Raw genomic sequence first — 13,538 nt, forward strand, 5'->3', positions numbered from 1 at the left:
CCGACTCTGAGAAGTTCTTCAGTGAGATTAATTTTGCTGGTGCCTTATCGCTGACGAGTGCGGCGCGGCAGTTTTCACAGTGCAGCCGTTTCAGCAGTTTGGATACAACATACCCTGCCAAGTATTCTATCGACTGATCTGCTTCACTTGTTAGATCGAGTAGGTCATCTGGAAGTTGCACTTGCTCCTGACCCTCATTGTTCGGCTGGTCTTCAAGGGATAACAGCATAAACGCTCCATCATCCGAATAACTGGCGTTCTTGCTCGGCCTTAAGAACTGTGCTAACGTAGCACTCCTCAGACTGCACTTGAATTCATACAATCTCGGAATGGGGTTTTTCGAGCGCAGGGTTGAAAACAAGTTCTCAAGTGGGTCCTGGCTGAGTCTGCTCAATAAGAAATAGCTGAAGTTATACTTGTCAAGCATCGTAGATTGAAGATCTAATGCAGTCAGTGTGGCGACAGTGATGCCGGTCTGTATTGGCTTCCAAGGTGCATTTGTCGGAGCCCCTATAGAAATCTTTGAGAATAAGTCAACAATTTCAGTAAGGAACTTAACAGCTTCACCATAAGCTGCTTGCACTGAATGGCTAAACGCCAGTTTACTAGTCCTTGATGTCATTAGCCTAAACCACCGAAAAACGGTCGAAATGAACCAAGCCGTAGTCAGTGCGTCCTTGCTAATCTTACCATTTTCAACTAACATGTGCAAGCCAGCAGATGTATCGTTATGAAATAGACTGTATGCGAATTTCACTTTCATTTTGTCATAATGGTTTGGCTCAACACAAGACGAGTTAAGGTGAGGAGCAAGCTTGATCTCACTTTTTTCGTGTTCAATAAGTTCTTTCTCATAACGAAGATCAACACAGTTTGTAGGCAGTTGATGCATTTTCACGATGTCGTCGGGAAGGTAAATAGCCTGGCCTCTTGTCAGGTGATTTCTAAGGCTCTTCAAAAGGTGAGGCACATCTGGCATAAACCACAGTCGCCTTGACTGATCACAAGGGTGAACACAGCTAGTCGATGGCCGGCTATACTTTCCTGCACGAATACCGAACAGTCGCCATAATGCCAGATTTTCGCCACCCATATCGGATACTAGCACATGAATTTTTAATCCGAGCGACTCACAAGCCGTTATTATGTTAATCAATTTGCTTCTTAGGCTGTTCGCGTCAAACGAATTTCCAGTTAAATGATAACCAATTGTCTGCTTCCACCTAGATGAGAATCCCCCGAGCATAAAAACTAAGCCGTGGGTAGCAAGACAGTCGTCTGGGAGCGATCCGTCGGCCAGTGGTAACGTAGGAGCTCCCATCACATTACAGCAGGAATGGTCATATACGAGCCCTGGTGTAATCTGCATCTCATCGATCATCAACGAAGCATGGCGTTCTTCAGGTTGCATAAGGTTGACCTGCACAATGGAATTACCAGACGAAGAAAAAAACAAATTTTACAGAAGTTTTAGTAGATTAGAAAGACATGTGTCAAGTTATAGCAATGGGCCAAAATCATTTTCCCCCGAGAAGTTCCAGACGTAACCACAGGTTCAAGTATCCAGTATTTGTGTTTGCTACTATTTGCTGACACAGAAAATTTGGTGATGCAAGCGTTTTACCCAAGCCATACCTTCGCCCTTAGAGGCTCCAGTATATCTCTCAGTAATCCAGGTCAAAACTTGACGTGCTGAATGTGGCGCTGAAGCGTACGGTCCGACGGGAGTGGATATCCGAACTCCCTCAGGAGTCCGTATCCTCGGGAACCGCACGCCAGGCGCAGCTGCAGCGATTTGACGAGTGTGCCTGCTTCCCATCGCGCTCCCTGCGCGGACAGTCGTTCCATCGACCTCATTTGGTCATCATTAAAAAGTCCTTTGAGCCTTTTCTTGATTTCTTCCTTTTCTTCTTCGCTTTTAAGATACCTCTTCCTAGCGAGCGCCAGTTTCCTCGCGGTAGCTTCCTGTAGACGTTCGAGCTCCGCAATTCGTCCCTGGATTGCTTCTTGGCACGTTGAAAGCAATTCAGACGTAAGCCCTCAATATCACATGTTACAAATTAGGATAAGTCTAAGTGTTCAACAGCTCGTCTCTTACAAGTGTAAAGCACAGGTCGTGCAGTACTGGTTGCGTTCATCGCCGGTTGACATGTAGTTCCAGGGAAGCCTGTTTGGATGGTGAAATGTCAATGCTTAGACCCCAAAATCAAAAAAAGCAACGTTTGGTTTACCATTATCAACTGCTGCAATATCTTGAGTTGCGTTGCTGCTGACCTCAGGGCTAAATCTGTCATGGGCTGCACATGAAAAGGACAGGTGGAAATATTTTTGAGAAACAAAATTACGGTGGCATTCCACACAAATCATTCAGGCGACTCTTACAGGAGTTGTCGTGGACGATTTCAAAAGGAGATTCCACCAGCTGGTTAACTTCGTTTTCGCAAACTTCGTTAACTTCGGGCTCTGCTACCTCTGCAGAAGAAGCGGAGCCAGCAGAGTCTGCCGATGCTGGGGAGCTACACTGATTTTCAGCAAACGCTCCTTGTTTGCTTGTGGTATGCTCCAGTACGGATTCCTCACCTATTGTGATACAACCAGAATATGCCCACATGTATTACAGACCCGCTGAATCACGTAATTCAAAGAAAGGTCAAATCACAAGATGGACACTCGCAACAGAACTCGTGCTTTTTATGAAATACTTTCGGCGCTTCGGCGTCGAGCGGCCCTCCATAGTTTACGTGGATTTCTGTAACAGGAATTCAAAACTACAATGACTTTTCTGCTACACTTTGACATAATTATAAAGGTTGGATTGAGATCGAATCATCGTGCTTAGGTATATGGCAAAAAACTACAATATTTTCCGCATTTCAGCGCCGTGTGTGTATTCTTTAATCACCATTCAGTGTGATGGTCTGATTTCGAACAACAGTATTTCTCCGTCACTTTTGTTCCATTATGTAGTTAAGATACGCATTAGAATGCTATATTTAATAAGAAAACGTCACTGAAGAGTGCCTTACGTTTTTTTGAGCATTTCTTGCGAATTTCCGACCTCTTTGACGGGGGTTTTCGTTCTTTTGGCGGCGGCCGATGCGAGAACAAAGTAGGAATTGCGTTGGGCTTCAATTTTTTCAGTCCATGGGCTTCCAATAGTTTCGGCTCGAACTGATCATTGGTGAAATGGAGCTGAAACATGACCGTGATATATGAGTATACGCATAGTAACAAACACATCTCAAACACATCTCTCCCATTCGAATTCGTTTTCACTCTTGGAGTAAAAAACGGTGCAAGCATGCACATTTTTATTACACATGTAACAAAAACGAAACGTCATTTACCTACTTATATATTAGGGTCCAAGCCTTCGAAACATGAAGTGTACGTAAACAACAACAAAATACTATAACCGTATTGAAACTTTGTAAAGATACAGACAGCACGCAACAACAGTAAACGAGTTCCTGACTTCACAAGTATCCAGCCCAAGGTTCACGAACACACAAGCACACACGAACGCACGAGCGCTCGCACACAGATACACACTCGCACGCACATACATACACACGAGCACAAACGCACGCACATGGAGGCGCACACGTACACGCACACACATACGTGCGCATACGTACATGCACACGCGCGAACGCAAACGCGCAACACGGAGCACATGCAGCACAACACACGCAGAACACAGCTCGCGCAGGAGCACGCATACACACGCACACACATACACCGGCGCGAATACACAGACAAACGCACGCACACACGTCTGCACACGCACATACACAAGCGCGAATACAGACGTACAGAAAAGCGCGAACACGCAGGCGCACACATGCACACACATACGTGCGCCCACACGTACACGCACACACATACGTGCGCATACGTACATACACACGCCCGAATGCAGACATGCGCAACACGCAGAACACAGCACATGCAGGCGCACGCTTACACACACACACACACACGCACCGGCGCGAATACATAGACAAACGCACGCACGCACGTCTGCACAAGCACATACACGCGCGCGCGAATACAGACGTACAGAAACGCGCGAACACACAGGCGCACACATACACACACCCATAAGCGCGCATATGCAGTTGCATACATACACACGCAGGCGCACACATGCACACACATAAATGCACACCCGCACGCGCACACACACACACACACACACATGCGTAGGAATTACACACGTTAATTTACAAATTACACGCATTAAGAAAACTAACGCACGCGCTAAAACACAAGAAAACTATCTCAGGGCACAGAGAATTACAAAAAAAGCTCAGCGACTCATTCAGACCCAGCTATATCCATATTTATATGTGCTCGCTATTAAACTGAACGGAGAGTCCAGCGATGCAAAGAGCATTAAAATCTTCGTACGACTTTATCTAGAGATTTAACGAAATCGGTAACACTAACCTCGCAAAAAACGACGTGTTTAGAAGGGGCGAAGTCCTTTCTTCCGATGTTGTGGATCCACTGCTTTCTGCGCACGGCATTCCTATTCCTATCTCCTCGGGGGATATAAAATAATCTTACTCCTTTCTCTGACCTGCTGCTGCACTGATACGCGCAACAGTCAGGCATTGCCACGAAAAACGAAGCTCACGATTCTAAGCAAAAAAAAAAAAAAAAACACACGTTCAGAGCGGCAGGGCTGGCGTGGCGCCTGGAGGGTTCATGGCGTGCGTGATTGACGAAAAGCGTGCGAAGTTTGCTTGCGCGCGCTTTTCGTGACGTCAGGGTCATCTGACTGGGCGGTATCGCCCGCCGCAGCCATTCAGCGCTTGGGATGCGCGGGCTCCGCGAAAGAGGGGGTGAAAAAAGAGGAGGTTGCCGGCGCGCCGAGATAGTCCCGGCGTGGATAAAGGAGCGTCGCTACTTTCCAACATCTAGGGGCTTTACTGTATGTAGCCATCTCTAGTTTAGTTCTTGCAGTGTTCACTAGATGGCGGTACCGTCTCCTGTGTGTAGCCACCTCTCGTTTAGTTCTTGTAGTGTTTACTAGATGGTGGTACTTGTAGCTGATGATGGAAAGATGCAAGATGTTATAAACTAGAAAGCGGTACTTGTAGTTGATGAAATACGCGAGATCTTATAAAATAGGAATGATGTCACATATGGCGCGTGTCATTGGTTGAAGGCAATCGTTCGATTTAGTGCGGCGACGTACGCTAGGGGGAGCGATGTAATAAAATCGAGTGGGCAAAATGTACAGAGGATTCATGGTTTACCAGGTTTACCTCTGGAGCTTCGCCCACTCATCATCATTCACTTCGTGGATATGGCGGAATTTTTTTTTTCCTTCTTTGTGCGCGGCATTGAGAGGTGCCGCCGCGGGATTGGGCATGGTGCTGAGAGCATTTTCGAAGCGTGGTATGTTCGAATGAACTGTTACAAGTGCTTGCGCGTTCGAATTATAGGGCGTTTTCGCCCATTGGAATACACATAGCTTTGACGATACCTCAGCGCAAGTTTGAGTTAACCGGAAGTTCGAATTAAGCGTGTTCGAATCAACAAGGTTCGACTTTGTTAATTTTCGTCACACGCGTAGTCGCGTAGTGGTACATTGGGTCGCGAGGCGGTTTCCTTCATTGCATGCTTATAGGTGTGCGCCCATCCGAGCATATATTGCCAGAAACTGTTATAATCGATATAAAGAAATAATGGATATAACAAAATAATTGTGGCTCCCCTTCAACTTCGTTATAACGAGGTTTGAGTGTAGTGCTTCCAGGTCGCAAACATTTTCATGTATATCATCATCATGTTGCATTCTTGATTGGAAGCAGTCAGTGCTGAGTTTTCAGGATAAAGAATGCAATCAAGCTAGGTGATTATATATTTTTGCGGCTCGGAAAGGTGTTTAGGAGGGCGTGATTGTTTTTAGAGTACTCGTTACCAGCCATTTTCGTATGGAGCCTTTGATGAGTGTTGTCGGAGTGAATTAGCAAACGAATCGTTTGAGAATGAAATGGTTTTGTACTGATTGTTTCTAGGAAAAGAAGGCATGCGAACCTGAAGTAAGTATTGTTGGCTCAAGTGGCCACTGTATTTATCAACCATAGAAACAATAGCGGGAGCAACGGCAACGTCTCGAGCCACCAATACATCAACAATAGAAAACGTACATCAACAATCACCGTCGGGCACATTGTGTGAAGATGACAAGACGATGTAGTTAGCAGCTTGTAGTGGCTAGTAGGTTGTGATGGCCATGGCGTAGGCGTGGAGGTAGGTCGGCCGAAAATAGCAAGCTGCGGCAACTCAAGCTGAAAAGCACCTGTTGCACAATCGGTCAGTGCAGACTGACTTGAGTGAGTGAAGTCTAAGCCAAGGATTAGGTTGTGGGGAGGGACACTGCTCAATGACGATAACTTGAACTGAGGTAGAATGACCGGCTATACAAGTACGGGCAGTACACATACCCTAAGGACCGGAGTTCCTCCATTAGCGAGTTTCCATTGTCAGCATATCTGTTCAGTGTCATGCAGGTCACATGATCAGAGGGTGGAGTAAAATGTCGCTAGAAATCACAAGGACGTTGATCACAAGGAAATCACGAGGATGCTCAAAATAAGAGTAGGCTTTGGCCGACCGTAACTTATAGTCGTGTAGTTGCAGCTTCATCGTCCAGTGGTTTTCATGGCATGGAACTAGCCGAGTGTTTATATCTATTATTATTACTCTTATTATTTTTTATTTTTGTGGTTTCCTGATTCTTAAGGTGCAGGTCCTGCCTGGCCAGTCGCTATTGAACCGTAACTTTGTCCGGGTGGTGACCTCGTCCGAGAGCTCTCCACCGCCACCAGCAGCCGAGGCGTCGCCGGCCGCGGCAGCGCCAGTCACCATCACCAAAGTCGAGTCGGTGACTCCACCCGAGGCCACAGAGGTGGCTGATGCCATCCTTCCGGCCGAACCAGAAGAGGAGCCGCAAGCCATCGCAATAAGTCAAAAGCAGCCGGACGTCCAGGTTGTCGAGAGTCACGGAAACGACGACTCTCAACATGAAATCACCCAGGTCAGCCTCGGCTGTCTTGAGTTTCGTCAGGGACACTACGGAGAAAAGTGATTTTTGTGTTTAAAAATTATGCTTTTGCAATAACAAAGGCGCCACTCCTGCCATGACAAAACACATGCTTTTAAGGTTCCTGCATTTATATTTTATTTGTCCTAATGTAATAGATTTGATACCATCTGCAGCGACCTGCATAATTTGTTATTTGTCTAAATTAATTACATATTGTTGTAAAAGAAGCAGAGACTGAACATGGCAAGCAAACCTTTATTTAGCCGGCGTTGCCAGTGTAAAAAAAAAAAGCAATGCATTGCATTGCAGCACACTCTATCTGTAATTCCATCTCCATCTGGAATTCAAAAATGAAACTGGTACTTATTGCGAACTTGCATCAGCATTAATGGCAATGTGGTGTAAACTCATTTCGCATGCCATTTTGGTGTGTGTTTTTCTCATTATTCGGCATAAGTAAGCGGTGTTTGTCCACATATCTTGCACGTCCGTTTCTATGAACTAGCAGGTCATCCACACAATGTGCCTATATTCTTGCGGTGTGACCTAGTTTGCGCACTCTGTTTTCTTTTTTCACGTTCGGTTGGTGCTACAATACGACTGTGTCACTTTCTGCTAGCTACACTTCTACAATTAAAGGGGCCCTACAACACATATTGAGCACGGTCAGAGCACGCAAGCCGAATATTATAGCGCAGCACGCAGCCAGGAATTCACAATAAATTCACAAAGTCATTTGAGAATTGCTTTCTTTTCTATTGAGAAATGACGGAAGAGGCTAAAAAATCACTCGTCACAGCCGTCCTATCAGCCACTGGCTGATTTGGACAACGTGCGCTTGGTCCTTACAGGGATCGCCGCTGGAGGCCGTGACTTGTGCGCACGATCACACTGAAAAACTTCATATTCGAATAAAAAAAAAGGAAAAGAAAAAAGGTTCTCAAGTTCAAGAGCCACACGTGACATATTTTCTTTGCCCCTGCCATCCCTCGCTGCTAATTTCAATGCTTTCGTCAGGACAAGGGAAGAGAGAATGCGATTGCAGCGTGCGACAAACCTTTGTAACTCCACTCGTACTAGACGTATTCTATAAATTTTTGCGGCTGTGAATTCGTGAGGCAATAAGCTCTTTTAGTGAATCCCTTCCATGGCTACTTGAAAAAGTGTTGCAGGGCCCCTTTAAGATTGACTGTAAGACAGCACTGATGTTAACTTGCTTCTATAATTAATTTCTAAGTGTCCTAAAATATTTTTTTGTGTGTGCATTTTTTATGTTTACCGTATGGCATAATAGGCACACTGTTCTTTCCAAAAAATCCAGGGCCAAAGTCGGAATTTGCCTATTATGCGGGGTAAAATTTCCTAAATTAATTTCCGACTACAGCACTGACCACTGATATTATAAGCCGCCGAAGTCTCGAATATCCGCACTACAGCCCACACAACTTTCTTCATAGGCTACACTAGTGCAAAACGCGTTGAGCGTGCAGTCTAGCATGCTGAAAATCGAGGCATGCGATGCAATGTGCCTACAAGCATTTAAATAAAGCTTTTGAACTTGCGGATGAGGTAGCAAATGCAATAACGATGCTGTTCCTAACTTGACGAGAATGGGATAGCGCATTCCATGCGGAGCACACGTGGGCAGAGCCACGCTGGTGCACAGGTTACTTTGACGCCCAGGCAACCGCCCTTCTTCCTTACTCAGCGAGCCCGCACAGCTGGCACAACTCTGCTGCAGTCTTTTTATTTTATTCCCTGCGCCATTTGTGAGGAGGTGTTGTACGGCAACCGTGCAAATACGGTGCAGAACTGCTGACTGTGGCCTAGTTCGGAGTGCGCGGAAATTTTTTCAGAAATCTGATTTCTCCTGACTGAACAGAGAGTGCACCTATTAACAAGTAAATACAGTATGTAATGTGCTAATTCCGTGGTGCAGTAAAGAAAAAAACGATAGTCTGATAGTGTTGCCTAAAAAAATTAACTGGTGTGAAATGAACTGCTTCAGCTTTTTTTCATACTCCCTTCTGCCCATTCCCCTTCTGCCTCTGTCCACTGATGCGGCTTTTCTCATTATGCTCAAGCTCACAAAAGTATGTGCCGTATGCATGGAGCCTCCATCAATCACGGTTGTTCTGCGTCGTTGCCGGTCATTTCATGAATGTGGCCCTCTCGTAATTCCACACGGTATCCCTACCGCAGATGGTCTGCGCGGACGACGGAGAAGCCGTCAACGGCGCCGTTGCGGTGGCACAGCCTGTCATACGGCAGTACATGCTCCCCGACGGCCAGATCGTGAGCGCCTACGAGGATGCCGAGGGCAGTCTGGTGCAGCTGGAGACTCCCGAGGAGGAGCAGACAACCGCGCTGGGCAACGTGGTCATCGTGCAGAACCCCGACGGGACCACAACTCTCCAAGTGGGTCGTGTCGGTATTTCGTTGCGGCTCGTTGCTGGGCTGGAGTCTGCTCTCAACGATCCAGCCTCGTACTTTAGAATGACAAGGGTTTTGAATGAAGAAAAGTGTAAAAATAAGGGCTCGTTTGCTTTTGTTGGACGCAGTATTAATGAGAACTAACAGAAAATAATGCCAGGGAAAGTACCGGGGCTATTATTAGAGGTAATTGTAATGTAGACGTGAAGAAAGAAAAGTGGACGAAACGATAACTTGAATGAGTTGTACTTGTACCACCCACCCCGACATAGGGACAGTGTGTGTGGGGTCAGTACTCTCCCCCCCCCCCCCCCTTTTTTTTTACTTCTGTTGCACTGTATTACCGCCTCCCTGATAACCGTATGCCATCGGTCTACCACAAACAGCGATTCGTTCTGCATTTTCAGGTTCCCAATGACGGCAGCATCCCCATCGAAACAGTCCAGGCACTTCTGGCCATGGACCAGTCAGCAATGGTGGTGCACACGCAAGACGGAGGCATCGAAACGGCTTGAGCCGGCTTGGGATCGGATTGACGCTTTAGGTGCCATGTGGGAAAATGAACTTTTGGGCTCGGAAAGCGAACTTGCCCGACACCAGATCTGTGCCACAAAGACGAAGTGTGCAACGAGCAAGGTCGTAAATTTTTTTCTGAAATCACGCATTGGCCCCGCAGTCCGGAGGCAGGTGCGGGGAAGATGCTTATTCGGCGCAATGAACTGTGTCACAGCACCATGTGGCGACAGAGGTTACTGTGCCGTGCGACAAGCTGTGCATACAACACAATGCAGTGTGCAGTAATGTGCACGGTGGTGACAATACGTCGGGGTAACGCACTTCTTCTTAACATTTTTTTTTCTTTGTTAGTGTGTCCCTGATGCAAGCAGCGTCATATCAATTCTGCTTGAAAATAATACATTTGTTGGGTCGGGGAGAGAAGAACTTTTCTTGTTTACATACTTTTCCTAAATAGTTTTACAGTGACTCTTCCTTCTTTTTTTTCTGGGTGTGTATACAAAATAGAATTTTCTGAAATTTTTTTGTAGCAAAAGTGGCTGGCAAGCAATACCAGCTGCAAGAATTGTAAAAAAAAAAAGAAAAAAACAATTACTGCGTACTGGACGAGTGTAGCACCCAGCTACGTAAACCACTGGCTTCCGAGATGAGAGGCCAGGCTATTCTTTTTGCTTTATCGCACCTTTACATAGACAGCAAATGCACGCGTGTACAAAAGGTCTCGTCTGCTTTGCACATTTTTTTTTATGTTCTGCACGAGCCAGGCGATGCACGGCCTGAAGAAACAAAAGAGGGCTCCTTGTTGATCCATCTTGTTTTTTTGTCTGTGACTGTCACGCGCGTCCATATATTCACATGTACAGTCCACCCATTCATTGTCAGCAATGTTTACTACTACATTGGCATTGCATACCGAGTGACGACATTGTTACCGGTCTTCAAGCCAGTCTCGACCACCTCCCCACATTCGTTCTTCTCTTTTCTTTTATAGTTTGCAAAAAGTCGATGTGTATATAACCAGTTCCAACTCTACCGCGCAGTGGCTTTTCGAAACTGCCATGGTGGAGGTACAACGGAGGTCCGAAGGAATGTGGGAGAGCGTTTTTAAGTCGCAGGAGCGGTGACTTCGACGACAACGCGATTTCTTTCTCTCTACCCTGGCAAGTACAATTTGAGCGTCACATGCGTTGCGGGAAATAAAGAAAAGCGCGAATGGCATGGACAGGACATTTGAAAGCTTGCACTTCTGGAAGTTTGACGCCGCGATGCGCATACGCGTAGAGCGCGGGCGTGAGCGAAGTCGGCATTGCCAACACGCGTGGCAGGAGGTTTGGCGAGTGCTATTGGACTGAAGGACTTGTACATAGGCCTAGCACTTCAAACGCTTCTCGTATCTCTATATGTGTTGCCCAGCCTTGCCCAACAATAGGGAAGGTTTTTGCTTAGCTGTTATAATGTCTTGTGTGCTTCGCTGTGGAGCACGGTGCACCAGCTTCAATCTTTTTTTTTTTCCCCTTTCATCGTCAGCTTTAAGCAAAAAAAAAAAAAAAAACGGCGACGGTCTGCATGGTGAGGCCTGCGCTGTCGCATCGATCTACTTGTAGATACCAGTGAAAAATTATCTTTGTCGATCTGTGGTTTTGTCTCCTGAAAGTGGCGTTTTTGGATATAATAAATGTTCTTTGAACCAGATGAAATTCTGTCTTTCATTGCACACGAGGTGTCCTCTTTGTATGTGTTCACAGGCTCATACCCAACTTGTGATGGCATTACTGCAATATCACACAATATTAAACACGTGCAAATCGTGTGATCTAACCTCAACCTTTAGCAACGTATCTCGCAATGGATTTCTTCATTCATGCAGGAATTTGGCTGCTATAGATAGTGCTTGGCACACCCAACACATTCAGAATTTTTCTGGCCATGCATGGTCTTGTTTTTTTTAATGTCAAAGGCTTATCTAAGAAGAGCAGTACTACACTTATTCACTTCCCATACTGCTGTCTGTTGTGAAGTCTGATGTGCTAGCCTAAAAGACAGCAATGTGAGCGTGGAATGAGCAACTTGACACAGCTTAACGTCCAAGAAATCAAACTGTTGCTGGCTGTAGAATACCTGATATAATGTTATTTGGTATGCTCTGAGGTGGAGGTTTTAAGTTCACTGCAGCTAGTAGGCTGAAGTTATAAAATTTAGCCTTCCAAACAACCAATGCGGTGAAAAAAAAAACTCCAGGCCTGCATGGAACATGATGCACAGTCCACGGCGTATGAAAAAATTTAGGTGTGGCCACTCGACCTGCCTTGACGAAGACCATGTCCAGATAACGTTCAGTATTTGTACATGCGCTGACTGCAGTATCGTGGCACTATAGCAGAGGGGCGCTGTGACATGGGGGCCCAAAGGGAGACAGCGTGACAAGGCAGACGCACGATATTATTATTATTATTTTTTTTGAAGCACTGTGCTCGTCAGCAACTAAAGTTAGAACCCCAAGCCGCATTTTTCGGGACCAAAAAACGCTAAGCGTGGTGAATGCTGCCATTGCCTCCATAATGTTATCCCGTACGCAACGCCATTGCGGACACTACATGTACAGCTCGTCATCTATAGTACATACACCAACCGCAGTCACATGGGAGGCACAGCAACATTTTGGCTGGTAAGGGGCTGGGAGGCCCGCACATCCGAGGCACCCTAGGGGCTGGAGGGACTGAAATCGCCGAACATTATCTGGACAGGCCTTGGGGCAGACTGTGCGAACATTATCTGGACAGGCCTTGGGGCGGAGTGCCCACTCCTAAATTATTTTTCTTACACCGTGGCACAGTCGCAGGCTACCGCTGGGAGAGCGGCCTTAATAAAGCCTTTTTGAACCACGTTGTGGGTAACTCCTGCAAGCGCACTTGCAGGGTGCTCACTGCGCCATAAATCACAATTTGTGTGTGGTAGGAAGGCATTCTTCTTCTTGACCTCCACACATGGCACTCGCCCATTGGAGGAAACTGGCTGAGTATAAAGACATTCAATATGCCATTCTGCACCGATCGTTCTTTGGAGAAGCGTGGCATCTGCTACACACTTGCAAGGAAATTTTTTTGCAAGTTTTTGATGCTTTGGCTGACGAGATTGAATTATGCCTGAAGCTTTTGTAATGGGTTGGGGCATTCGACGACCCACTCGTTACGTAATTCGCATTGTGTGGCACCTGGTTGTTCATTTGCTGTTCTAAAGCTTTTGAGTGCTCATCTTAACGCGATCACTTTCCCGACATGAAGACTGCGTGGATTTAGTTCGCAATGCAGATTCAAGAACCGCCGTGACTGAGTGGAATACTGGGCTGGCCCGCTGGGGACGTGGGTTTGAATCCCACTTTGTGTGGTGTTTAATTTTTTTCTTATTTCCACGATAGTGGTTACGGACACCAGCGGTGGCAGACAACTTGTAAACCCTGTTGGAAGCATGCAGTGAGCCACTCATTGGGCGATTCGCATTGTGTGATGCCTGGTTACAGAATCCGCAT

At 46.3% G+C, this 13,538-nt stretch overlaps 1 protein-coding gene and 1 long non-coding RNA gene across 4 annotated transcripts in view; one reads left to right on the forward strand and one right to left on the reverse strand.

Moving 5' to 3' along the window:
- The window catches only part of LOC119164125 (uncharacterized), a 47,219-nt gene extending 36,928 nt beyond the window's left edge, over positions 1-10,291 (forward strand). For 2 of the 3 annotated variants that reach the window (XM_037416232.2, XM_075871024.1), the window contains exons 9-11: positions 6,761-7,054; positions 9,266-9,481; positions 9,904-10,291. In XM_037416232.2, the coding sequence (XP_037272129.2) occupies positions 6,761-7,054; positions 9,266-9,481; positions 9,904-10,011 (618 nt within the window). In that variant the 3' untranslated portion in view covers positions 10,012-10,291. The remainder of the gene's footprint in view (positions 1-6,760; positions 7,055-9,265; positions 9,482-9,903) is intronic. The other variant, XM_075871025.1, reaches the window with a different exon arrangement.
- Positions 2,039-2,522, reverse strand: LOC142768802 (uncharacterized). The gene is made up of 3 exons (XR_012885473.1): positions 2,383-2,522; positions 2,232-2,297; positions 2,039-2,167 (listed from the first exon to the last, which is right to left on the reverse strand). It is a non-coding gene; the product is annotated as an uncharacterized LOC142768802 (long non-coding RNA).
- Positions 10,292-13,538: the final 3,247 nt, after the last annotated feature.

This window comes from Rhipicephalus microplus, chromosome 8, assembly GCF_043290135.1.
Source record: "Rhipicephalus microplus isolate Deutch F79 chromosome 8, USDA_Rmic, whole genome shotgun sequence".
In the NCBI taxonomy this organism is placed as follows: domain Eukaryota; kingdom Metazoa; phylum Arthropoda; class Arachnida; order Ixodida; family Ixodidae; genus Rhipicephalus; species Rhipicephalus microplus.